Source organism: Mustela nigripes, chromosome 17 (genome assembly GCF_022355385.1).
Source record: "Mustela nigripes isolate SB6536 chromosome 17, MUSNIG.SB6536, whole genome shotgun sequence".
NCBI lineage: Eukaryota > Metazoa > Chordata > Mammalia > Carnivora > Mustelidae > Mustela > Mustela nigripes.
Genome location: NC_081573.1, coordinates 7,079,136 through 7,105,617, shown reverse-complemented (window position 1 = coordinate 7,105,617; position 26,482 = coordinate 7,079,136). Strand labels below are relative to the sequence as shown.

The window sequence follows — 26,482 nt, the reverse complement described above, 5'->3', positions numbered from 1 at the left end:
CCTGCTTCCCTTCCTCCTTCTTTGCCTGCCTTTCTGCCTACTTGTGATCTCTGTCAAATAAATAAATAAAATCTTCAAAAAAAAAAAAAAAGGCTGAAATTTTTAAGTTATGTACTTTAAAATATCCAATATACAAAATGAGAAGACAGATAACAAAAAGAAGGAAAATGTAAAAGTATGTAACGTTAACATAGTCAGTTCCTTACTCTTCAGAGGCCTCTTTTAAGTACACAGTGAGAGGGACCACTCATAGGGAAATGAACAAAAATGACAAGAACACAAATAGGAAATTCACAAAGTAAGAAACACAGTGCCAAGAATCTGTTAAACTCACTCTAGCTATCCTGAAAACATAAGGAACGTGATTGTGGGGTATTTTAACAGGGAAAACCTAAATAGACTAACAATAGGATTATTTTTTAAATTATTGTATGCTTCGATGTCTTTTAAAAAAGAGTAATGATTAGAATAAACTCACAGCATACTCTGTAAGTGAAAATGGCAGGTTAAAATACAGTATTATCTCCATTTTTAAAAAAAATTAAAATTCAAGGGGCACCTGGCTGGCTCCGTGGTAGAACATGTGACTCTTGATCTTGGGGTTGTGAGTTCAAGCCCCATATTGGAGCTACTTTAAAAAAAAATAAAATTCAAATTCAGAAGTGCATCAAAATGTGGACAGAAATTAGCTGAGGTACTTACATACAATTTTACTTTTTACAAAAAGTATTTTTAAATATTGAAGTGGGAAAGAAAATGGGGGAGAGTGGGTTGAAGCACATGGGAAAGTTGAGAGTGTTTCACCCTGTTCCTCTGGCGGGTGGGTGCCTTGTGGACTCGCCCCATCTTCACTCAAGTCCAGTCCTCCTCCTTCTCTGCTTCTAAGAAACCTGCTTGTTTCTCCTCAGGACTGAGCACCGAAGGCATCTACCGGGTCAGCGGGAATAAGTCTGAGATGGAGAGTCTGCAGAGACAGTTCGACCAAGGTAAGGCCACAGCCTGGCCAAGCCTTGGAGACTGGAGTCGGTCAAGGCACATGGTTTCAGCCAGTCTTGGTGACTGAGAAAGAGAAAACATTTGGCACCGGCTAGCCTTGCCCCCGTGCGCACACTGCCATGTGGAGGCAGGGGAACGGGCCCTGTCAGCAAGCAGAGGCAGCGTCCCTGCCAGACCCACGTCAGCCGCCCCCCCCACACCCTGTCACCATCCACTGACACTGTTCCAGGTCGCCCCAGGCTGCACCTGGGTCACCTCTGGGGGCCTTGCATCCCTTGCAGTGGGCCCGACAAAGGGAATTCCAGACATCTAATACTAAGTGGGGTTGCAGTCATGGTCCTATTTTGCCGGGGCCCCAGGAATACACATGACTCTCCTCGCAAAGTCCCTGCACGAGAAACAGCACAAGGGCACATGTAAGATCAGCTGAGCACTGGGACCCGGTCTCCCCAAGCTGAAATCTCCTGAGTTAGACTGGCTCTTGGCAGGGACTGCTGTCTCCTAAGCTAGGTCTCAGAGGTCTAGAGCCAGAGAGCCAAACTCTTAAGTCCTAGAACTGAGCACACTACAGGATGAGAAGTCGCGCCCACTGCTGCCAGAAGCAAACGAGCCAAAGCAATAGAAGTTCTCAGATGTCACCAGCCAGAGAGGAAAGAAAGCTGAGGATCCAACTAAGGTCCAACTCAGCATGTGGCAGGGCCCGAGGAAACCAAGCCAGACTCTGAAGCCAGGCAGCCTGTGGGGGCCTACAGGACAGGGCAGCACCCAGGAACAGGCATCCTGCCCCCGAGCTCCTGGGGAGCCACAGCACTTGGATGCGCCATGGCCAGTCTCTGTTAGCTGGCGGTGGGGGGTGGGCATGCACTAGGGAAGGGAAACACCTGTGTATCTTGCAGGATCGGAAGCATGAGGTCAAAATGAGGGTGTAGCCACACAGTTGGGTATGTACTTGTGTATATGCAAGAATCTGTTAACAGATCATACCCCCTCAAAATGGAAACAGCTCATGTCTAACAGTAGGTGATTTCTTGTAAACCAGGAATGCAGTGAAGTATTCAAAAAAAAGTGAAGACCGCAATGCCATAGGCTGAGAGGGGCCAGAGAGAGAAAGATGAGTCTACTCAGCCGCTTTAAGGAACCAAGGATAGAGGCAGCGGTCAAAAGTGTTGGTAATGTTCTGTAACCTGCCATGAAAAGTGAGCCAACCTTTCAGGGAAGTCCTTTGTTTTTTCCAGAGGGGAGGGTGTGAGGAAAATGTAGCATCACATCCCAGCCAGACAAGGGGAGTTGGGTGGCACGGAATGACAGGGTGCAGTTACTCTATACAGAGTATGATCCGGACGGAGGTATGGGGTGTCAGCCTTTATCTGCAGATCTCACAGTTTTCCTTTTTTTAGCAGTGCCCAGGGATGGCACCTCCTGTTCGGTCTGTGATAATCCCTAGCCCTGGCCCCAGGCCAGGCCCGCCCTCGGCAGCATCCCAGGGTCTTCGAGGTTTCTCTGACTTGCCCCAAGCACTGGGTTTTCCTTTGGCTTCTGTCCAGCTTATAATGCCCTCACTCTCCCCAACTTCCTTTCAGACCACAACCTGGACTTGGCAGAGAAGGACTTTACGGTGAATACCGTGGCTGGGGCCATGAAGAGCTTTTTCTCAGAGCTGCCGGACCCTCTGGTCCCGTACAGCATGCAGATCGATCTGGTGGAGGCGCACAGTGAGTACCGGCAGCCCGGGCTGGCCGTGGGGTGCACTGAGGCCGCGCGGCTGCAACAGCATCAGACTGCGTCCTGTGCTCTGGGAGCAGACGCTCTGGCTCTCCAGCTGGGGTCGGAAGGACGGAAGGGCAGGGAACTCAGGATGACACCAGAGGGGCTTTCTAAGGGTTCTGTCAAGAGAGTTTCAGGTTTCCCCAAAACTTCATGAGTTAAGAGCCTGGGTTTGTATCAGCCTTGAGTCACATCCCTGCTCCTTTGCCTGTCCCCAGTGGAGGCGTGGCAAGCACAGCCTTCCCTGACCCTTAGCTTCCTCCCACACAGCCCCTCCTCCTATGTGTGGACAATTAGGAGAGATCTAGAGGCAGGACTGTAACAGGCCTTTCTTCTCCCCTCAGAGGAAACCAGACTCTGGAGGGAAAGGGATGGCTTGAGTTGCCCCTACCAGATGATCCCTGGGGGCTCCAGCAGGTTAGCCCCTATGGCTTACTGGCGACCTTTGCGTGCCATCCTGCCAGCCCTGACAGCTATTTCCGCCCTGGCCTGCCGCTCTCGGGAGATGTTTGTCCTCAGTATCCGGAGCCTTCCCAGCAGGCAGTTTTTCCCGGACTTGGTGCTGTGCTGCAGCTTCCCACCTTGTGGCACTTTTTCCCTTTTCCCTGCTTTGCAAGCCTGGTGGGCCAAGACCCCCAGAAGGAGCCATTACTGTGCAGCTGCAGAAGGGAGGGTCTTGGCCAGTGACCAGGTGGGGGCGGGGGTGGGTGGTGAAGGGAGCTGCGTTCCTTAGACCACAGGACCTTAGTCTCGTCTCATCACTGCCCACCTCAAAAGAGGGAGTTTTAAGCCAGCATGATTTACTCACAAGGCTGATGGTGTGGGCAGCAGTTTGGGGGAAGTTACAAACCAGGATTTTAAGTCTTGGATCACGGGCTTTTTAGTGACTTTGGGAAATGGGGGTGCTAACAGCAGCCCAGCCCCAACTGCAGAGGCGCCCCTATCGGAACCTGGCTGCTGCCGGGACTGCAGCACCCCCACACACACACCGCGCCACCTTTCCCTGGTCTGCACTCCTGCGACGTCTGGTCCTGCAAGCTGGGCACTGCCTTGGCCGTACTTGATCCCATGGTCTCGGCAGATCAGAATCTCTCGAGGCTCCGGAACTCATCTGAGCCCGTGAGGGCTGGAGCAGAAGTGCAGAGTTCTGGCACAGTCATGGTCATTGATGGTCTGGCCTTCTTTCCTAGCAGGAGTCCGGCTTTCTCTAGACCAGTTGGGTGGGGCTCCCGCTCTGCTCCTGCTGGTCAGAGACAGAGCCCTCCCAGTGATCCCTCCTCCCGCAGGCTCCAGGCTGGCCCAGATGTGAAACGCATGGGCACTCTCCCTCTGGAGCCAGCTTGCTTTCCACCTGAGCTCCCTGGGCGGAAGTTAGGAAGAAAAGGTGCAGGCGCCCTAGCGGGAGGATTCCTGTCAGCATTTGTCTTGACTTGGCGCCATCTAGAGGCTCATAGAGTCCTGGTTCCTGACAGTTCCATTGTTTCTGCAGGAGCTGCTGACATAGCATCCCTTTGGGTTTTGGAGGGGCCTGGGGGGGCAGGGGAGGGAGGTGTTACTGATAGGGAATCAGCTGCACTTCCTAGCGCCGTCCCTGGCTTCCACTGCTGAGGAAGGGAGCTTCTTGCTGCTCCTGCAGCCTGGAAAAGGGTGGAGATTTCTGCTTCCTCTTCCCATTGTGTGTTTCCTGTGCCCTAAGCTAGTCAGCTGGAGCTCCTCAGCTGGGGCTGCACTGTCTTGAACCTGGGTTGGGTGGAAGGTGGGGGGTAGGGGGAGGATCTCGCTGACTGGGCACCTTCCAAGACCACTGGTGCTGTGCGTGTCCTGGAGGGGGCGGTTCACTGAGCCAGAGACACCAACCAGGCAGGACCAGCATTAGTATTAAGGGACGTTATGAAACGGAGATTCTCAAGCCCAAAAGTAGGTATTCCCAGCCTGGCTGGGTTTCCATGGCAACATCAACTTGACCAGCTCTTCCCACTTAATACCTGAGAGCTGTTGTGTCTGTGTGTTCTGGGCTTGGAAATGGTTTCAGATCCTATCACAACAAATATCAAGGTCACTATCAAATTGTTTTGTTAGCTCCAGAATTTCACAATATTGAATATTGCCGAAAATATGCCCACCAGTAGATACTTGGGATTGTTCGCCAGTGATCTTCCTACCGTACTCAAGGTGACGTGTGGGTGATTCGGAGCTGAGTGACAGCAGCAGCCGCCCCCCGACCCATACCGCTTAGGGAGTGGCATGCTGGGTCTTGACCTTCTGTGCATGAACATCGTTTCTGCTCTCCCAGTGTGCAGGCTTCAGTCACCTGCCAGACAGCAGGAAGCCAACTGAGCTAGAAGCGCAGAAAATGCAGTGAGAGGGAACTAGGGGCAAGGGCTTCATGGAAGAGGTGGCATCTGGGCTGTGGCTTCAGGGAGAACTAGGATTTCAGGAGGCAGAGAAAAGGGCTTTGCATTCCCTGTTCCTTCTCACCCGGGCCTTCAGCATCTCTTACCATTTATTCTTGCCCCACGTCTTCCCCTTCTCCCATGACACCGCCAACCCCAACACCACCGAGGGGACTCTCTCCAGTCTGGCCAGCCCCTCAGAGGCCTCTCCGCCGTCTTCTATGCCAGAAGGCATCCTAGAGCTAATGCTGTCCCAGACATCCTGAGCCCGAGGACCTTTGGCTCTAGGGCCTCATTAGCCCCATTACCGCTTCTGAAGCTCTGTGCGCAGTTTAGTCTCTGGAGAAGAGCGGTAGCTTTCAATAGCTTGTTGGGGGGGGTGTGCCCCAGGTTGGGGGAGGTGTGCCCCAGGATACTGGCTCACCGTCTCACCATCCCATCGAGAGGTGGCACGGCTCACAGCTAGAGATGATAAACTAGTTCTGAGATCCTGCTTCCTTTTGTCTATCGAAATGACCACGTCAGTTCACGGGGTGTTCCTCGCTCACAGCCTGGCACCTGCCAGACCCTGTGTAGGACCTGGCAGATGGCATGGACGGATGAGTGTGTGGTCCCTGCCGCCTCGGTCTAATGGGGTAGGAGGCACAGAACAGGTGACGGCAAGGTCCTGCCTCCTGCAGAAAGACACCCAGAATCTTCTATTCCAGGCCCAACAGAGTGAAATCTTGGCCTCAGACTTGTTTCACATGTGAGGGAGAGGTGGGGGGTTCCATGCTATACGGGCCTTTGTGCGCCCCCAAGAAAGTGAGAGGGCCTTGAGGCAGGCTTTTCCTTTTCTGCTGATGCAGGTGTGTAAGATGGTCAAAGGCCATCTGAGATTTTCCTCCAGGCCCTGAGTTTTGTGGCAGCACATCGCAGCCTAGATCCTGGACTAAAGGTGGCAGCAGAGTGCCCCAGCCAGGGTGAGAACAGTGTCTGGGATCACGAACCCTGACAGCAGCTTGTGAGACCTTGGACCAGCGCTCTTACTCCTCAGGGCCTTGGTTGATCTGTGTGCCATGAGGAGTGGCTAGCTTACCTCTAAGCCGTGGCCTCTGCTTCCTCCTGAGTTCTGGGGGTGTTGCTAGTTCTGGATGTGTTCTCAGTCACCTGGTCTGTGTCCGGATTTTGCTGGCTTGGAAATGCCTCTCCAGAACCTATCTTGCTCTCTCGGTGGAGACCTCATTTCACAAGCACAGGTTGTGAGCTAGGGAGGCCCTGGCCCTCTGGAGGTGCCCTCGCCATCCCACGTCTTCCCTTGGAGAGGGTCCCTGAAGTTGGAGCGCCCCACAGCATGGTGGAAGGCCAGGGACCCCAAGCAGGCCTGCTAGACTGGGAGATGGCCTGTGCCCGCCCGCCATGCCTCTCCCTAGTCTTCCCGTCGGCGGCTCGGCCTCTTGGCATTTTCTCAGCCAGCGTATAGGGGGAGCCCAGTGTGGTGAGGGCTGGAACGACTCTGAAGTTGTCCCTTAGCACTCTGGCACTGTCCAGAGGTAAGAACCTGGTGTCCCAAGCACCTGAGGGAAGGCTCCCTTGCTTGAGGGAGGAGGTGAGGTCAGTAGGATGGGCCATGAGGTTCACGAGACAGAGGCAGGGCTGGGTTCTGCTCTGAGAGGCTTCCTGTTCTTCTTGACGTCCTCCCGCCACCTCCTCCTGCCAGACTCAGGGGTCCTCCTCACTCGTGAGCACCTGCCTCTCGAAGCCAGCTGGAGAAAAGGAGGGGGGAAGCACAAGGCGGGGGACCCTCTAGGGCCTTGCTGGGCACCTTGCTGCCACGCTACGTAAGGAGGGAGGCTGGCATTCCCGGGGACAGCACGTGAGTTATTGTCACAACAGGCCCGACACTCCCTCCTCTGCTTCCTCCTCCGCCCAGGGAAGACAGCAGCAGCAAACATCCCTGTGGCTCGGTGGGGCCCAGGACCCTGTCACTGCCAGCCCTGCTTCCGGCCTCTAGCCAGGAGGACGAGTGAGGCCCACTCTTGGACGCAGGTGCCCCAGGGGTCAACTGCGTAACGAAAACACACAGCCTCGGCCCATCGAGACCTGGGCCGAACTCGCAGCTGGAAGGGGGTGTGATGGTTCTGTTGAAGGAGGTTCTGAGCCCCACACATGCTTCTCGGGTGTCAGGATAGTCACTCCTCCTGATGAGGGCAGTGAACTTACTGTAAGTAAATTTTGTACTGAAGTTTAACAGGAAAGAGTTTTGAAATTCACAGCCAGTGAGAAAGTAAACTCTCGAGGTTGAACCCTTAAAATAAAGTTTGGGTGCAGAGCACTGCAGGTGATAATGGCCCCCCATAATTAGTTCCTGTGGCTTTTTGGTCATTTTCTACCAGACAGCTGTAGCTGTTAGCAAAACACGATTTTTATCAAGTCCCACTCTTGAGTTGAAAGATTCACCAGTTCCAGGCCCGTGAGCCTGTCAGCCAAAACTCGGGGTCACTCCAGCCCTGCCCATCTTTGCGGCCTCCCTTTCCCTCGCATCCTGCCCCTTAGACTGCCTCTAGGTGCTGAGTGTGTGTCTGTGTGTGAGCTCTGGCTCTCAGCATGTGGCCACACCGTCATCAGCCGCTTGTACAGACAAGGAGTGCACATGCAGAATGTCACACAGCCACAATCACACACTGGTCCGCGTCAGAGACAGGATTTGAACCAAGGACTGCCTGGCTAGGGTTTGGGCTTTGACCCGCTGTGCAGCCTCTCCACCTTGCACTTCGCCATCCCCTCCAGCCGTGCATCCTCCACCTGTCTACTCCTGGCCTGGCTCTAGCCAGGCTCCTCCCGCGCTTCCCCAGACTCTGACCCTGGGCCCACATCGCGTACTGCAGAGGTTCTTAGCTTGGAGGCCATAGGTTTCCTAAGGAACATGATGAGTTTGGGGGAGTCCATGAACCTCCAGAAGTTGGAGGCAGAGTTGCACACAGCATGTTTGAGGACAGGCTCCAGAGCTTACATCCATCACAATAGAGTCTGTACCCCAGACCAGTCAGGAACTATCATATTTTTTTAGCAACCCGCCCACTCCCCCACCCCTACCCCCGTCAGGGTGGGATAGCTGTTGTCTTTTCCTGGGCTCAACTGTGGTTTCTCTGGGTCCTAGGTGTCACCTTCAGTTCTGAGAAGTCGGTATAGGGAGGTCTTTCATGCTCAGAGAAATCTGGGCTGGCCCTCCCAGCCCAGGCAAGCCAGGCATGTTCGAGAAGGGCCAGGCAGGACCCCAGGGAGCAGGCATGACCGGCCCCACCGAGGCTCCGCAGCCTGTCAGTGGGGTCTGGTTCCCAAGCCCTGCAGTCTCTCTGGGCCTCACCTTCCTTACCCCCTCAGTGGGCACCGACGACCCGGCCTGGTGTGGATGAGCACCAACTTGAGTTAGCCTGTTTTCATGTTCCCACTACATTAGGATTCCGTGATGGGCAGAGAGTGGGCGGTAGTGGGGGAAGGGGGTATGTAGACCCTTTGATGAACTGCATGAGAATTCCCCCACTGTTTGCATCAGCTCCTCCAATAGGGAGATGTGTAGAGGGTCCTTGTGTCTCTAGGAAAAGGACAGAGCCCTGGTCTTGTGACAGACTCCCTCCCTAGACAGTCTGTTGGTGTGGGTGGGTGTCGGCGCTCACCCGTCTGGTCAGGAAGCACACAGGCTTTCTGCATTGGGATGCCTGTCTCCAGGGGCAACCGGATGAGCAAAGAATGGTGTTCTTTATGGCGGGTTCTGTGTGGTCCTTGAGTCTCTTGTAGTGGGGGCCAGGAAGCCCCAGGCACACAGTGCTCCCCTTCAGCAAGAGCCTGGGACCCAGAGGTAGGCCTGGCTGCTGGGTCAGTGCCCATTGCCAGGTGTGCCTGCCTTGGGCAGAGGCTTTCGGGGGAAAGACTGGGATTGACCTTGTCTGAAACCCCTGGTCAGTGTGTACCCCGAGGCGGCCTGCAGCCCGTTAGCCTCACCACCTGCCCAGGAGCAGTATCTTACTGTCTTGAGCCCATAACACCCACCAGCCATGGCCACAAAAGTCTTTGGTTTTCTCTTTCCTCAGAAATCAATGACCGGGAACAGAAGTTACATGCCCTTAAGGAGGTACTCAAGAAATTTCCAAAGGAAAACCACGAAGTCTTCAAATATGTCATCTCTCACCTAAACAAGTATGTCCCGGAGCTTGCTCTTTGGTCTTCCTCCAGAAATTGCCAAGGGGGGCCCCCTAGCCACAGAATGAGGTGGGGCCGGGCCGTGTTTTCAGCCTGGCCCGCCAGGGACTGCCACACCTCCTCCTCGGGGGCATGTCTGGCTCCCCAGGGAGTACCCTGGTCTCTTGCCGCCACCTCCCATTTCCGTCCTGGTCCTGTCCGAGGGTCCCACGCAGCCCTGAGTGTGCCCCAAGTCCTCTATGTATGTGACACAACCCTGGGCATGATGGCAACGCTGGGAAGAACCTCAAGCCTGGCGAGTAAGTGCAGGACCTGCGGGCAGGCAGCCTGTCCATGGACTGTGTCCCACATTCCTTCACAGACAGAAAAGGTGGGTTTTCCAGGCAAACCTGTTCCTCTCTTGGCAGAGTGGTATTGTACGGAGTTCGAGCTCCAGATGTACACACTCCCTCTCTCATCAGCCAGAGCGGCATGACGCATTTTGGTGTCTGGATGAGAGTCATTTGTGGATGAGGGCATCACATGAGCCAAGACCTCAAGAGCCACTCCTTAGGGGATGGCCTGGTGGTGACACGGGAGCAGATGACCGGCCACAGAAGGTCTCAGACCTCAACGTCCAGGCCAGGCCACAGAGACCTGTGCTTGGGCCTTTTCTGTTTTCAGGTTGTGGCTGGGCAGGCAGGGGGAGCAGTCGGGGTAAGGGTGACCAGGAGCACACAGGGGACAGGGCAGCGGCCCTCTGAACTGCTGACCTCTGACCATGAGTCTGGTGTCTCCCACAGAGTCAGCCACAACAACAAGGTGAATCTCATGACCAGTGAGAACCTCTCCATCTGCTTCTGGCCCACCTTGATGAGACCCGACTTCAGCACCATGGACGCCCTCACGGCCACGCGGACCTACCAGACAATCATCGAGCTCTTCATCCAGCAGTGCCCCTTCTTCTTCCACAATCGGCCCATCAGTGAGCCTCCTGGTGCCACGCCCAGCTCCCCCTCTGCCGTGGCTTCCACTGTCCCCTTCCTCACCTCCACACCTGTCACAAGTCAGCCATCACCCCCCCAGTCCCCTCCACCCACCCCCCAGTCCCCCATGCAGGCCCTGCTCCCTTCCCAGCTTCAAGCCGAACACACGCTGTGAGCCACCAAGGCCTGGAGCAAAAGGACACCTTCTCTCTTCCACGGGGTGGCATTTGGCCTTGAACAAAACCAGGTCCACTGGGGTGGGGAGAGTGTCCCCTCTTCCCCTTACCTTCTGAAGAAGTCAGCAGGAGCACCAGCCCCAGTCTCCCGAGGGCAGGGCTGTCAGGCCCCCTGAGCCCAGCGCTGCAGACCTGGAGCTGTTCACAGGCAGCAGCCAGGGGGCGCCCCTGTCCTTTGACTTGGACCCTTTTGAGGACTGAACTGGCCAGGCAGTAGCCCCCGTGGCCCTCCACACGCTCACTGCTCCCCAGACCACCCCCTCCACCTGTCCCCACGTACCAGCCCTGGGGCACCCACCCACTGCTTGGACAGAGCCCCGGCCTCCGCCAACAGGAGGAGGCTCCGAGATTTGGGCCGCCCCGGGGCAGGGCCGGCAGCCCCCGCAGAGAACAATTCCCGTCCATTTCATCTGTCTGTTTCTACCTTCATGTCTGCACCCCTGCCCCTGTTAGGGGAGCCTCTGTCCAACAGCCTCGGGAACACACAGGCCACAGCTTTGTCAGCCCAAGGTACAGTGCTGCGAGTGCTGGCCCGCCAGGTCAGGACAGGGAGGGCAGCTCTGCGCCTGGACCACAAGTGTGTGGCTTCCCCTCCACTTCCCACATGGCCGTCCCTCATCACAGGTTTTGGGATACATTCCCTTTAAAAAAAACACTGGAAGAAATGTGGAAAAACCCCTACAATAACTTACAAAAGAAAGAGGAAAACACTACAGACCTCAAGATTGACCCTCCCCCCACGTCTCGGAGAGGCACTCAAATGGTCACAGCGAAACAAGGATGCCGGAGGGTGGTGGCCAGAGGAGCTGTGGGGGTCCCACTTTCGCCCTGTCACCAGGTCCCCTTTCCCCAAGAAGACAGTTAAAGCCCTTGGTGGGAAGCGCTTGGGAGACCCACAGACCAGCCTGAATCCTGGTTTGCCTTGGAACACACTACAGTGCTATGGAAACACTACTCTGTGTGGGGGTGGGCACGTGGGGGGGTGTATGCCTGTTGGAGAGGGCACACCTTGGGGCACTCGGTGCACCTGGGGTTCAGTTTCGTGTGTTTGGTGTTGGAATGGAGTCATCATCCCGGGCCGCAGGACATCCCCAGCCCAGGGGAATTGGTGGGAGGTGGGCGATGTGTGAAGAGTGGTCACCTGTGCCTATGCAGGGACATCCTTTGTGTTCCCAGGACCAGGAGGGCCTGGAGGAGCAAAAGTCACAGAAGCTATCAGAGTCACGAGGAGGGTGCTGGGCCTGCCTGTCACGCAGCCTTCCCTAGCCCTTCCCCTCAGCTTCCAGGCCCTCCCACTGACCGCTGGGGAACTCTTTGCGTGCCCCACCTTCTTTCCCCAGACGCAGCGATCGTGCTAAGGCTGCTACAGCTGCTGGCTGCCCCCACTCCTCGTGGCCAGGCTGTGGCCTCTGCCCCTGGAAAGCCTGCCACGGAGGCGCCCTGACCATGGGCTTCGGGGTCCTATAGGCCATGCAGCCTCCAGGTCTCTCCGCACTTTAAGCAACGCCTGTGGCAGGTTTGATGATGCCCTGGGTCCCCTCGGCTGGGTGACAGCTGCCTCAGAAGCCCCTCTCGTCCCACTCTCCCGCTCGGCCATGGGAGGGAAGGGAGGCCCTGCGCTCGCTGACTTCTCCGAATAAGCTGGATACCTTACTGCTCGCGGCTCCTGTAAGCCAGAGCAAGGTGCTTGGGAAACTGTCCCTGCAACTTCTACCGCCTCTTTTTAAGAACACTAGTCAAAACACAAACCTAAGGTACCTGAATGGTGATGGGAGTGCTGGGTGGGGGGTCTCCGTGGCTCAGCGCCCCAATGCGCTCGGTCGAGGTCGGCAGGAAGGTGATGGGTCATTTGTGACTGCCCTTGGCCCCACGGTCCTGGTGGTCCAGCCCCCTCTGCTCTGAGCCCCAGACCGGTGAGGAAATCACTCTGCTGAATGGATTGCCTCCTTCCTCTAGATCATGCTCATCTACCCGCCCCGAGGCAGCCTCTCAGGGTACCGGGTGGGGGTGCTCCGGGACCACCACCCCTTGTGTGAACCGAAATAGAAGTAGCCAGTCCCCTGCCCACCCGCCGTCTCCGTGGGGCCACCCCCCACTCCATTGCCTGCATGCCTGGGCTGTGCCCCAGCAACTGGACAAGCCCCCCAGTTCCCCACACCCTTTAGACTGCAGATGGGCAGGTGGTGACTCCCGAGTGTGTGGGTGATGGCGGGACACCGGCTGCAGGCCATTGCCCTCACGAAGTAGTGGGAGCCCGGCTTCCCCGGGATAGCCTCTGGGCCAGCTTTACCCCATGCCAGCCAGCTTGGGAGCCGCAGGACCCATTCCCCTGGCTGGGTTCGGCATCCTGCCAGAGGCTTAAGAGTGCCCGGGGGGAGCTGCTGGTTCATGCCCCAAAGAGCTGCTGAAGACAGGAAGCACCAGGGGTTCCTCTTGTTTCCATTTCCTCTGTCAAGTCTAGCTTCTAGTTTTCTGCTCCAGACTGACTTGAACTGGGGGATGTTTCTCTGTCATTCTGGGTTGGCGCTGCCATTCGTGGTCATTGTAGGCCCTGGCCTTCAGTCCCCAGCGAGGGGTTAGCACCCGGACCGAAGGGGGCGCCTGGTCCCTGGGTCTGTGCTGGGACAGGCTGCCCTAAATGGGACGTTCCCACTCCTCAAGGCCATCCAGCATGCGAAGCTCTAAAGAGTGCGCTCCCCCACGATTCTCACTGAGCTAGTGGCCCCCGCAGCTCTGGAATTGAGGGAAGGGCAGGCAGGAATCAGCCTTGGCCAGAGTGGGAGAGCAGGTCGGCAGAGGTAATAGGTTTCCACGGGAGCTCTCTCCCCGGCCAGTGTTTGACATCCACAGATAGGATTGGCCGTATTTGGTGGAAATGAACAGCCCTTGGTTGGGAGCAGAGGGCTGATGCCGGCTCTGACCCGGGCACTTCCGCCGTGGAAGGGGTCCAAGATCGAGCGGCATGGGCTTGCGAATCAGCTCTGAATTCTTGGCTGTGTTGCCTACTGGGGATCACACACGGCACATTTATTCCTGCTCTCCGTCGAGTTGTTCTTGCCATCACTTGACATTCTGGAGTGCTGGGAAACACTTGGTACTGTTTCCTGTGTTCTCCACCGAGCTGCCACCTTGGTCTTCTGCTGCAAGGTGGGAACGTGCTGCCGGCTGTGATTCTTCTGGCAGAATTTGTTGGTCTTTGCCAGGTGGACAGAGGGTGACATCATAGGAGCAGCGTGCTGTCCACGAGGGGCCCAGAGCGTGTGCCTTCCCCTGGCCTTGCGCCTGGGGCCCTGGTCCCCTGGTCTCGGGGTGGGGAGGAAGGCCTGGAGGGCGGTCCATCCCCAGCCCTGAAACTTGAAAACCACGCTGCATTGGTAAAAACCCTGTCCCTCTGTGCCCCCTTCCCACTCCCACAAGGACAGCTACGCTGCTTTGAGGTTTCTGAGAAAGGAGTGGATACCGTCTCGCTGCCACTGGGGGCTCTGCCCTGCTGCTGTGTCTCCAAGAGAAGGAAGCCCCAGGGACTTGGGCGACTTTCTAGGGGCTGGTCTCCACAGTCCTTTGCAGTGGGCACAGTGTGCCCCGGGGACAGGGACAGCTGGCACTGCACTCGCTCCGAGGCCCCCTGACTCCGCAGACGGTGGAGGAGTCGCTCTCCTGTTGCTTGGCAGGTTCAAGCCACTCGTTTGCGCCTAGGTGGAAGGAAGGACGGAGTCGCTTTGGGACTGCTGGCCAAGGCGGGCGTTGTGAGGGCAAAGGCCCTTCTCCCCTCCGCAGGTTCTGACTTGTGGCCAGGAGGGATCCTGCCCTCCCGGGGAGCCAGGTCTGGGCCCACCACAGTGAGGTTACATTTTCATGTAGAGACAGGGCCTAAGTTATTGTTTCCATAAAAATATCCTGTCCCCTGTGTACATAAAAAAAAACAATGTATGAGAATAAAAATTGTTTGAAAATTTGGAATAGTGCTGCTGCCAGCTTATTTTTCTGGTACTTGTATTTTCACATGTTAAATGATCTTTATATATGTTGAATTAACAAATATTTTGAGTTTCCTGAGAAAAAAGCGTATTAATGGTATTGAAATGTGTTAGTAGTCTGGCCGTGTGCCTAAATTTGTTTTGCAGCAAAAGTGGAGAACTGTATGTAAAGAAAGTATAACAATTATTTCTTTGTATTTTAGGGGCTTTAACCAGGACATCTTCTAGTTGGTGTTAGGAATGTTTGCTTCATTTCCAGACTTTTTTTTTTTTTTTAAACACGTCGTGAATTTTTTGAGGCTCCAAACTGATTAGTGCATGGTCAGCTGTCAAGGCTGAGGCATCTCTGACTGAGGTGGTTTTGTTTGGTTTTGTTTTTTAAAATCATGTATTTGCTACAAAGTATTGTACTCGTCTCAATGGGAATGGTGTAAAAAACTGAAAAGGCCTTATGTGATATGTATCATAGTTAATAAATCAATCTTGTAAAAAACCAAACCTGAGAGAGATGAAGGTGCCCCCCCCCCCCCAGGGCCCTGAGCGTCCTTCCCGCAACGGGCACAGCCTCAGGCCCCACGGGTCCCCTAGCTCCTCCTCAGAAGCCCAGCAGGCGGGAGGAGTCTGTTCTCTGGCCACAGGGCACCAGACTCCCCAAGCACCCCCAGGAGAAGGTATTGGGGGGGGTGAGTTGCTGCTCAGGTTCTTTTAGCCAAAGCCCAATGCACAGACCCCTGTGGCCACAGGCACCCAGCAGGCGACACCAAAGTCAGCAGCTCCTGCCCTGCTGTCCAACCCCATGCCAAACTGGTGTCTGAGGCCACAGGGGTGGTGCCAGGGGTTTACTTCCTGGGGGGCTGTGGAAGGTTAACTTCTCTTAACCACCTTCATTCAGGACAGCGCCTCCAGGGACCGCTGGCTCCTCGGGTCCATGACCTTCCTGTCCCTAGTACCTCCTTCTGGCCCAAGCCCCAGTTCCACTGATGGGCAGCCCCACAGCCCCTCTGCCCTCAGTCTTGCCCCTTCCCATCCAACTGCTCCATACCCCAAAGTTATTCCAGAAGGAAGACCTGGCTCTGCATTAGCTATGGCAGAAGTGGGCAGTAGTCCACGTACAAGACCCCTCCCCCTTCCTGTGCCCGCGGCAGTCGTGGCTTGATCAGGACGCCATGGAGCTCGGGCCCAGCACCCCTCCCGCCAGGCAGCTGCTGCCAATCAGCAGGGCACCGGGGAGGCCACCTGCTCGCATAGGCTTCTGGTTGGAGGGGGGAGTCCCTCAAAGAGATGCCCACAGGGAAGCAGGCACTCTGACAGCCATGCTGGGACCCTTCGCTCTGGATCCAACCGGTCTCCCACGCTCCTCCCGGCAGATCCCCGGCGTCAGTCACAGTCACTCACGTTCTCTGAATGCACGTGGTTGCTTGCTACATCCAGGCCTTTCCTTGGGCTGTTCCTCCCACCCCCGCCTGGAATTCCTTCTGTCCTCATGCCCCCAAATGCGAGCTCTATCCGTCAGACCCTCTCCACTCCTCCAAGCTAGCCTTTGTCTAGAAATTCTTCTAACATCCCACAATGATTCGCCCAACATCTATCATTTGCTTGCCCTGAGTATTCATGTGACTCCCCATAAATGCTTCTACAGTGTAGAATTCTCTACAGTGTACAGCTGGTACTAAGTATGTGTGCTGGCGTAAACCTATCTTTTTTTTCTCTAACTCTCCGTGTTTAGGTTGTGTGTGGAAGTATACTTGCAGATCTCGGCCTCCATCCCTCCAAGTGGAGCGCTTCTGGGGGCAGGCTCTGTGACTCCCCCCCCACCCCCCACCACCATGTCCTCCCAAGCTGCCTTGAACTTGCAGGTCCTCGGTTTGTAGATCACAGTGGTCTCAGCCTCACCCTTGATTTGCTTCCCCATCTGTAAGCCGACCTCTTCAGTGTGCGTCTGCAGCCCAGACCTCTGCTCCGAAGCCCATGCTGCTCCACCTGCCTGTGGCCCTCCCACAGCCAAAATCCTGACCATCTGTCCCCTGCTGTCCCCTACAAGCCAGAAACCCTGGAACCCTCCGCCTGTCACTCTCCCTTTCACATCAACCCAGACCAACTCCAAGGTCTGCTTTACCTTCCACATAGCTCTCAAGTCTGGCCATTCTCCGCCACGTTCCCTGTCACCATCCTGTTTGAACCTCGCCTAGATGTCTGTCCCAGCCTTGTCCCTGGCCTTCAGCCCCCCCCCCCCCCCCCCCCCCCCCCCCCCCGCCGCCCAGAGGGACCTTTTCAAAACAGATCTGGCCCTGCCTCCCCCCCCCGCCTTTACACCTTCCAGGGCTCCCCAAATCTCTTAGAGGAAAGCCCAACATTTCAGTTTGCCCACCCTCCCGGGGAGCCTCCCCCCCAGGGAGCCTCCCCCCCATGCACTCCCAGCCTTTCTACTCCTCAGGGCCCCCCCACCTCAGGCCTTCTGCAGGGCTGTCCCCTCCTGGAACACTGTCCTCTATTTCAGCCCACCTCTTTCCTCAGCACAGCCCTCCCCAACCAACATGGACCCATTTGCTTTCCATTTGCTTTCAAGGAAAGACACATTGTCTCCTCTAAGAGCACCATCTCGGTTTGCCACTTAACATGTATTTCCTGAGCATTTACTCTGTGCCAAGTTTGGGGACAAAACTGGGAACTGACTGACGTCTAGCAAAAGAAACACAGCAAACAAGCAAAAGAATGTGTGCCGTATTGTCAATCAAGCAGGGATAAGGAGTTAAGGATGTGGATTTGGGGGAGCAGGAATGCCATTTAGGGTGGGCAGGAAGACTTCCCTCTGGGACCAAGGTGAGGTGAGTGAGTAGGCACTGGCTTCAGGTGCAAAACTTAAGGGGCTCCTAAAAAAAAAAAAAAAAAAACCTTGGTGCTCACAATTTTAGATAAAAACAATCCGTAACCGTGCTGAGCCGTACTGAAGCCTGAGGCAAAAGGAGAAAGCGGTAAGACCCAGGCTGTAGCCGGGAGCGGGACCGTGGAAGGGCAGAGAAGAGGTCTGACACAGCCGGGCATCCGGTCTCCCTCTGTCCCGCCCCCACTCCCACCCCACCACCCCGCGAAACCCAGCGGTCAGAGCCAGCTCCCCAAGCGAGGCCGGCACCCCCCCGCACAGACTAGGCGCTCACGAGCCCCGCGGCGGAGAATGCGGCCTTGCTGCACGCGGCCACCAGGGGTCAGCAGAGCGCTGCCTGCCCAGCCCTGGCCGAGCCGGGCCGCGAGGGCCCCTGGGTTGGTAGCGGCTTCAGGGAGGGGGCAGTCAGGAAACGAGGGTTAGAGGGACCCACGGGGACTGGGGAGGAGGCAGGTTCTGAGAAATGCAGTTGGAAGCGACCCGAAAAAGCAGGGGGACGAGCTACTGCCCGTTACTCCATCCACCCACGGATCCGTTTAGTCATTCCGCCGCAGCGGTGGGGGCCAGGCAACACAGGGCCTCGGAGGGCAGGTTAGTGAGCCCCAAGAGTGTCCCCAGGGTGCTGGAGAGCCAGAGACGCGGTTTGAAAAGGGAGAGACTGGGTTGGAGTTGCAGGAGCGCAGGGGATTGGAGAGATACAGGCTCACAGGCCCCCTGGCCGGTGTTGATGTAACTGCTGGCAAGGCAAATCATAAAAGCTAAGATGGGGGGACACTTACAAGGCAGCAGGCCTGGTTTTAATCATCTTTTATCATTGCAACTCAATTTTTACACAAAGACGCAGTCGTTATCATTAGCCCCATTTTCCAGAGGAGGAAACTGAGGCATAGAAGGGCCAAGTGGTTTATCTGGACTCACCGGCGAGGGAGGGGCGGTCAAGATTTGAAGGCCAGCTCTCGGACCCAGAAGCCCTTGGTTCTTTCCATGGCTGCCCTTGCCAGTGACCAGCAACAGGAATGGCTTCTCCCACGTTTCTGCAGCCGGGAGCCCCAAATCGAGGTGCTGGCGGGGTCGTGCGCACCCCTCCGAAGGCCCTGGGATGGTCTAGATCCCTTGCGGCTGCAAGCTCGCTGTGGCTGGAGGTGGCAGCTCTCCAGCCTGTACCTCTGCCCCTTGTGAGGACACTTGTCGCTGGGGTTAGGGCCCACCCGGATGACCCAGGATGATCTCACCTTGAGATCCTTCATTTGACTACATCTTCAGAGACCCTTTTGTCAGTAAAGTCCAGTAAGATCGCTTTCACCGGTTCCAGGGTTAGGATACAGTCAGATCTCTGGGGCGGGGGGCCACTACACACCCCCTGGCCCTCTTCTCCACGATACCTTCTCCCTCACCCTGCTGTCTCCCCAGCTAGTGCTCAGGCTCTTGCCCTCCCTCCGGGGGGGAATCTGCAGGGTCACGGAGAGAAAGTTCCTCTCTCTCTGGAAGGGGTGCCCTCTGGTTGGGAGAGGCAGTCGGCCAGGCGCCCTGAGCATCCCCACACATGCTTGCTGGCTGTGCCTGACCATCCCGGACCCTGCGCCATCTCTGTGGCTGGTCCTCTAGGCAAGTGGGTCAGGGTGACCACCATGGGCTGCTCCCAACCCAAGGGGCGCACTGGCGTGTTTGCTGCTTGCTACCGGAAGTAGTGGGGGCCCCCGTGGTCTTGCCTAGTGTCCCCTGGGGGCAGAGGACCCACCCAGCAATGCATCTTGTGTCGTTCCATCGAGGCTTGTTGTCTTTCTGCACCTGTGGATAGGTGACAGGTGACAGGTTGGCCCCTGCCATCTTCTTTGAGTTCTTCCCTGACACTTTGGGTGGCCTGAAGCGGCCAATACAAGGGGCCAGGAGATGGGAGGCCACCTGGGCAGCAAAGGGGTTGAGGCAGAAGCAGACACACAGGAGACATCCAGATCTCCAGCCAGGGACACTTCGATGGGGGGCATTTATGGAGTTGGTGGGTGGGGCTTTACTTTCATCCCCAATTTATTCTTCCTAGTAATTGTCAGTACTTGACCAGCCGACCTAAACTTGTGTGTGCTTGTGCGCACGCGCACACACACACACACACGCACGCATGCCTGCTTTCTTTGTTTTCTCTAGCACTTAGCTCCATCTGACATTTTTTTCTTGTGTTCTCTATTGTCCGACACCCCCACTGGGACAGGCACTCAAGTGACAGGACTCCCTGCCTGTCTCTTCCCTGCTGGGGCCTTAGAGCATCTGGTACACACTAGGCACTCCATAAATGTCTGTGGACAGATGGAACAAAAGTAGGACAACTCTGGGGCCAGACTGGGCTGCCCAGGTCCCAAACGACCGCCCATCACCGTTAATGTGCGTTAAATTATTACATTCCCTCTCTCATAACCACCTATGACCTTGTCCCCTTGAGGAGCACATTCCTAGGGCATAGCACCCCCTTAGCACCCCTGGGCCAGGGGACACATCTCCTTCAGGGCGTCTGCACTTTCCAGCAACTCCAGCCCAAACCACCGCCTCCTCTCGTCTCCTCCTCTCTTACCTCCGGTCCTCAGGCAATCCCAGCAGCTCTGCCTTTTAGAACTTGACCACTTCTCCCCACTCTGCTGCCTCCTGGCCTTGCCACTGTCACCTCCTGTCTGGACTTTTCCATCCAGTCACCTCAACATGGCCCCCTTTGGTTTGCCTCCCCCAATCCCATAAAGACCTGGTCTGTCTGGTTCGCCATGTTTCCCCAGCCCCTGGCACATGGTAGGTATCCATACCTTTTTTAGGATGGAAGAATTGGATGATGTTTACTTATATACTCTCATGAAATGCATCCATGGTCCAATTAAAAGAATTCTGAAAGCCATACGATGAAAAATAAATCTTCCCTTGCAACCGAGTTGCCTCAAAAAAAAAAAAAGAACCCATTTCCTGAAATCTCCCTAAATCTGGAGATTATCCGTGTTTTGTTTTGTTTTGAAGTCCACCCACAGGCAAAGAAGGATGACTTGTTGGCTTTTTAATTTCAGTTTCTCAGATGACTGTTCTAGTTTTGCATCTTCCCCATGTGTTTGTCATGAACATTTCTTTATGACTTGCTTTTGTGTGTATTGACCTTTTTTTTCTGTTGAGTTATCAGTATTGGGTCATCTCCCTTTTGTTATTGATTGGTAGGAACTCTTTATTTATGATAAATCTCAATCTATTGTCTCTTAAATAGTTTGCATCTTTTTTTCCCCCCATCCTGGCACTAGTGTTTTATTTAACATTGTTTACAGCCCCTTGGTAGTCCAAGGTTGTTTATTTTCCCTTTTATTGTACTTGTTCATTCATTAATGTTTGTTGAAAGAATAAGTGAATGAGCACCTTTGGAGAAATGAGGCTGAGGAACACCACGATTTATAGCAGCCCCTTTCTGACATGTCAGGAGAGAAGGCGGGACCCGCCCACACAATGACAAATGCTCAGCTTTGTTAGTCACTTGTCGTGTGCTATGCACACGTCACATGCATGCGTGCTGGCCCCAGAAGGTCTGGGATTTCTGTCCGGATTACAGAGCTCAGCATATAGTGCTGATAGATGCTCATGAAATATTTGTTGGAATAATTCATTGAGTGTTGACAGCACCCCAAAAGGAATGCCTTGTCGGTTTTTTTTTTTCCTGTTTAGCTTTTGATAAGAGCGTAACTGAGATATTTCACATATCATACATTTTTGCCCTTGTACTTATTTTTTTAAATTTTTATTTATTTTTTAGTAATTGCTACACCCAGCATGGGGCTCAAACTCACGACCCCAAGATCAAGAGTCACAAACTCTTCCATCTGAGCCAGCCAGGCGCCCCCATATTACCCTTTGAAAAATGGTTTCTGGCATGTTGCAGAGTTGTGGGACCATCACTACAGTCAATTTTAGAATATTGTGATCACCCCCCCCCCAAAATCCTATACAACTAGTAGTTGTTTCCCATTCCCCCTATATTACTTTGCTACAGCTGCTTTAACAAAGCATCACATATCTAGGGGCTTAACTTACAGAACCTGTCTCCCGGTTCTGGAGCCCAGAAATCCGAGATCAAGGTGTCGGTAGGGATGGCTCCTTCCGGGGCTGAGCCAGAATCTTCTAGGCTCTCCTCTAGCCTCTGGTGGCCTGCTGGCCATCTTCCTTGTCCCTCGCTTTTGCATACATGTCACCCTGATCTCTGCCTCTGTTCACAGGGCAATCTCCCTGTGTGCACGTCTGTGTTCCCCTCTCCCTGCTTCCTACGGACACCAGTGCTACTGGTTTAAGACCCGTGGCATGACGGTATTTTAACTTGATTACCTCTGTGAAGACTTTGCCTCCAAATCAGGTCACTTCCCCAGGTACTGGGGATTATAGTCCAAATGTATCTTATTGGGGGAGGAATGCAAATCGACCCATAATACTTCCCTTCCCCACTTCCTAATTGTTATTGTAAACTAGATCGTACAAACGAGAGATTACACAAAATGCAGCTGCCTTGTTGTAGTAATAGTAACTATTACTATTCTCGCCGTCTCCCGTCGGCGGGGAGACTCGTTCTACTGCCCCCCACCCCCGGGCCAACGGTGTCCTCTTCCTCCAGAGTCTTTGGAGAGACTGGGATACCTCCCAGAACGTCACATTCATCGTTCTCTTGATGTATTACTTGCTATTCTCATAGGGCCCGGGATCACGTCCCTAAGTAATAGGTTGTGTCTTTTGCTTGTGTGTGTGGACCTTCTAAAAATGGGTTCATTCTGCTTTCGTTCTTCTAGTACTTATTTCTTTCACTAGTATTCTAGTTTTGAGATTCATATCAATGTAGCAAGGAGGGTTCATGTGGTTCATTTATTTGGTAAGGACTGTTAGATTATCCCCATTTTACAGATGAGGATAGTGAGACACAGGGAGGAAAGAAGCTGCCCAAGCTACACAAGTGGAGCCAGAATTAGAACTTAAGCCCACTGAGTCACCTCCTTAAAACTACGCTCTTTGGGCGCCTGGAGGCACTCAGTTGGTTAAGGGTCTGCCTTGGGCTCAGGTCATGATCCCAGGGTCCTGGGATCCAGCCCCGCATCGGGCTCTCTGCTCAGCGGGGAGCCTGCTTCTCCCTCTCCCTTTGACCCTCCCTGTGCTCATGCTCTCTCTCTCTCTTTCAAATACGTAAATGAAATCTTTTTATTTTTCTAATTCTTTAAAATTTTTTATTATTTTCTTTAAGATTTTATTTATTTGATAGAAGACACAGTGAGAGAGGGAACACCAGCAGGGGGAGTGGGAGAGGGGGAAGCAGGCTCCCTGCCGAACAGAGAGCCTGAAGCGGGGCTGGATCCCAGGACCCTGAGATCATGACCTGAGCCTAAAGCAGTTGCTTAACCAACTGAGCCACCCAGACACTCCCTAAAATCTTTTTTTTTTTTTTTTTTTTTTTAAGATTAAACCTATGCTCTCCACTTTTCCACCTCCCACCTGGGAAGAATAAGAATGTTTAAGTAGAAGTCATTAGAACACACACACTTGGGATGCCTGGGTGGCTCAGTCAGTTGGGAAACTGCCTTCAGCTCGGGCCATGATCTCGGGGTCCTGGGATCAAGTCCCAAATCGGGCTCCTTGCTCATCAGGAAACCTGCTTCTCCCTCTGCCTGCTGCTCCCGCTGCTTGTACGTGCTCTTTCTCTTCTCAAGTAAATGAACAAAATCTTAAAAAAAACAAAAAAAAACAAAAAAAACACACACACACTACACTCTCAGTGCCCACCAAAATGCTTGTTCCTCTCCTTGATTTTCCCTGGGGACAGGGTGCTCACTATCTCCCAAAGGGGCATACTATCCTTCCCATCTCTTCTACCCAGCTGCTTTGAGAAGTGTCTTTAAAGTGGAGTTGAGGCCATGGAGAGCCATACAGATGCAACTAAGTGGTGGGGAGGCCAGGTTAGCAGAGGTGTTGGGTAGGAGACCACGAGGGTCTCAGCCACCGCAGTCTTGGGATCCCCCACCATCTTTTCTCCCCCTCCTTCTTTAGGCCCCAGGTGCTAACTGCTCACTGCTCTGCCTACCCTGGGTGCTGCACCAGCCCTCTTGGTTTTCCCAAACCTTTGCCAAGAGCCTTTCATGAAATGTTCAGTTCCCAGTTGGAGGGCCCCCGCCTGAAACACACAGCCTGGCCCAGAAGCTGTCCTGTTTCTTCCCACACGTGTCCTCAGAGCCGCCAAAGGGTGCAGATACTCCAGGGCCACTCACCCATTTCACAGATGGGAAGCAGAGGCCCTTAGTGGTGTGCATGGGAGTCTATCAGTGACTCTGTGAGTGGTACAGATTTTTGGTCTCAGGGCTTCTCGACATTCTTAGGGAAGACCAAAGAGCTTTTATTTTTGATTGATAAGCCTTATCAGATGTTAAGACAGAGAATTCTTTTTGAAGATGACATTTATTTTTAAACAGAAATCATAAACCTATTACCAGTTAACATTAATCACATTTTATGAAAAATATATTTTCAAAAAAAGTCTTTTCCAATCCACAACGATTTAATGGGAAGGGGCCATTATTTTACACTTTTGCTAATGTCCATCAGGTCTGGTATTCTAGAAGACAGCCGGATCCTCAAGGCTGCTCCTGCATTGAGTCTGTTGTAATACCCTATGCTATGCGCCTTCTAGAAAACTCCACCAGACGCTAGTGTGAGAATGCAGTGAAAAAAGACAGAAAATATCTCCATATGAAAATCTGACCTAGCGGACCCCCTGAGAAGGTCTCGGGAACCAGTCCCCAGGTCATGCTTCAAGAACTTCTGTATAAACTTATTTAATGCTTACACCCGTGCTATGAGGTATATACTAGGTAGGAATCAATTTCATTTTACAAAAAAAAAAAAAAAAAAAAAAAATACTGAGGCCCAGAGAGGGGACGTTCTTTGCTCTGAGTCACACAGGAGCACATGGCAGACCTGCAGCTTGAACCTCAGCAGTCAGGCCCTTCCCTTGACAAAATCTGTGTGTGTGTGTTCTTAAATCAATTGGGTCGCATGAGTGTACCTCTCACGGCCTGGGAGAGCACCAGTCCAGACCATAGAGCCAGGAAGTGAGGTCAGGAGACAGAAGCTGCTAATCTGATCTGGAATCCCCACCCTGACACCCCATCCAGTCTCTCTGGGGATAAACAGGAAAATATTATTGGCTGAAGAGACCAACAATAACCAAGCTATGTATCTCTCCAGGCCTCAGTCTCCCTAGATGTAAAATGGGCTTCATAATAGAACCTTGCTATGGAGAAAAGAATGAGGGAAACAAAAGGGATTCCTGAACTGTTGGCTGTGGTTGTCATGAGTGGGTTGAAGAATGTTCCTATCGGGGCACCAGGCAGGCTCAGCCGGTAGCTCACGGAACTCTTTTTCCTGTGAGATTTTATTTGTTTATTTGTCAGACAGAGAGAGAGTACAAGCAGGGGAAGCGGCAGGCAGAGGGAGAAGCAGGCTCCCTGCTGAGCAAGGAGCAGGATGCCAGACTAGATCCCAGGACCCTGGGATCATGACCTGAACCAAAGGCAAGTGCTCAATCTACTGAGCCACTGTGACCACACTTGCAGTTGCCATCCGGAGTAGAGAGCTTACTTTAAAAAAAAAAAAAAAAAATTAGTTTCTATCAGCCAGTGTTGTTCAGAAGTGTGTGCCTCAGTTTCCCCATCTGTCCAACCAGAGGCAGAGCCATGCCTGGTTGCCCAGGCCTCTCTTCCTGCCTGGCTCTCCTAAGACCCCATCTTATGCACTGCACTGGGGTCTCCTAGGAGGAGCTCAGAGGTTGGGGTTCCCGTCCCTGTGGTGGGATGAGGGGAAGGAGATAAAGTCAGCAGTGAGCTGGACAGTGCGGGAGTCAGGGCCAGGGTCCCCAGCAAGAAAATACGGAAGTCGGGACAGCTAAGACGAAACAGCTCCGACATCCTGTTTTGTAGCTTGGAGAGAGGACCACTCTACCATTGTGCTTTGCAGCCTTTGCAGAAACTGCTTCTGCAAAACGTCCTATATTAAACAACCACAAAGAGTTTGCTATTATCACCAGCAAGGGGCGGTTATGAGATAAGCCCCCAGATGTCAGCCCCAAAATACCGTCCCCACCTAAGCATTAAGCTCGGAGGTAGACGGATAGCCATCAAAACCCTGATTGGCCCCACTGAGCACACCCGGTTGCTTAAGATAGTTCCGCGAAAGAGCTCATAAAACCCCCTACACACAGAAACTCCAAGGGCAACCCTCTCGGGCCCCCTCCCTCTCTGGGAGCTTTTTGCTATACTGCTCAATAGCCTTTGCTTTGCTCCCCATCACTCTTCGTCTGGTCTACCTCTCCTTTTTTGGAAGCTGCGTGACCAAGAACCGCGGGCACTAGAGGAATAGAAATCCTGTAGCAGTAGCCAGGATCCTGATCTCCGGAGGTCTGGGTTTCAGTCCCTAAGAGAGGATAGGTCCGGACGCCAAAGCCTGGCCTTATAAGGGGAAGGGGTCTCGGGTGCGGGGCTTCCCTTCTTGTCGAGGGCATGTTCACACCCCGAAATTCTCTCCTGGGAAAGGAGGGTCTCGAACGCCTGGATTCGCATCCCTTGCGCGGGTACTGAAGGCTAAGTGTCCGCCCCTACAGGGAGCTTGGGTGCGTGGCTGCGCGCCTTGTCCCGAGGGGCCGCTGGAGCACGGGGTTATCTTGGGGGACTAAGGTGCTAGTTCCTCCGGATGGAGTATGGAGACTCCGGTGTTCCCCTCTCGAGATGCGGAAGCTGCGGCTCCGAGGCTCATTCTGGTGAGGGGTGGGACCCCCCGAAGCTGTCGCCAGGGGAGAGGACTCGGACCGCGGGGCAGCTCAGGAGTCCCTCGCTGGGAACCGGCAAAGGCCGGAGAGGCGGGCGCGCGGCTGGCCCGAGGGGGCGGAGACTGGGTGGGCGGGGCTCCGCAGACACCGCCCCCGCCTGCCGGCGCGGTCCGCGCGTCTACCAAGTCTGCGAGGCCGCGGTGGGCGCGGAGAACCTGCCGCCACAGCCCGCGCGCCCCGCGGAGCCCGGCCTGCCCCGGGGTCTATGGGGCCACCCCTCTGCGCCGC

General features: G+C 54.3%; 1 protein-coding gene across 1 annotated transcript in view; it reads left to right on the top strand.

Annotated features, from left to right (window-relative positions):
* Nucleotides 1-15,008, top strand: part of ARHGAP35 (Rho GTPase activating protein 35) — a 125,958-nt gene extending 110,950 nt beyond the window's left edge. Inside the window, exons 4-7 of the mRNA XM_059383281.1 lie at nucleotides 909-986; nucleotides 2,577-2,708; nucleotides 9,224-9,329; nucleotides 10,115-15,008. Of these exons, the coding sequence (XP_059239264.1) occupies nucleotides 909-986; nucleotides 2,577-2,708; nucleotides 9,224-9,329; nucleotides 10,115-10,472 (674 nt within the window). The 3' untranslated portion in view covers nucleotides 10,473-15,008. The remainder of the gene's footprint in view (nucleotides 1-908; nucleotides 987-2,576; nucleotides 2,709-9,223; nucleotides 9,330-10,114) is intronic.
* Nucleotides 15,009-26,482: the final 11,474 nt, after the last annotated feature.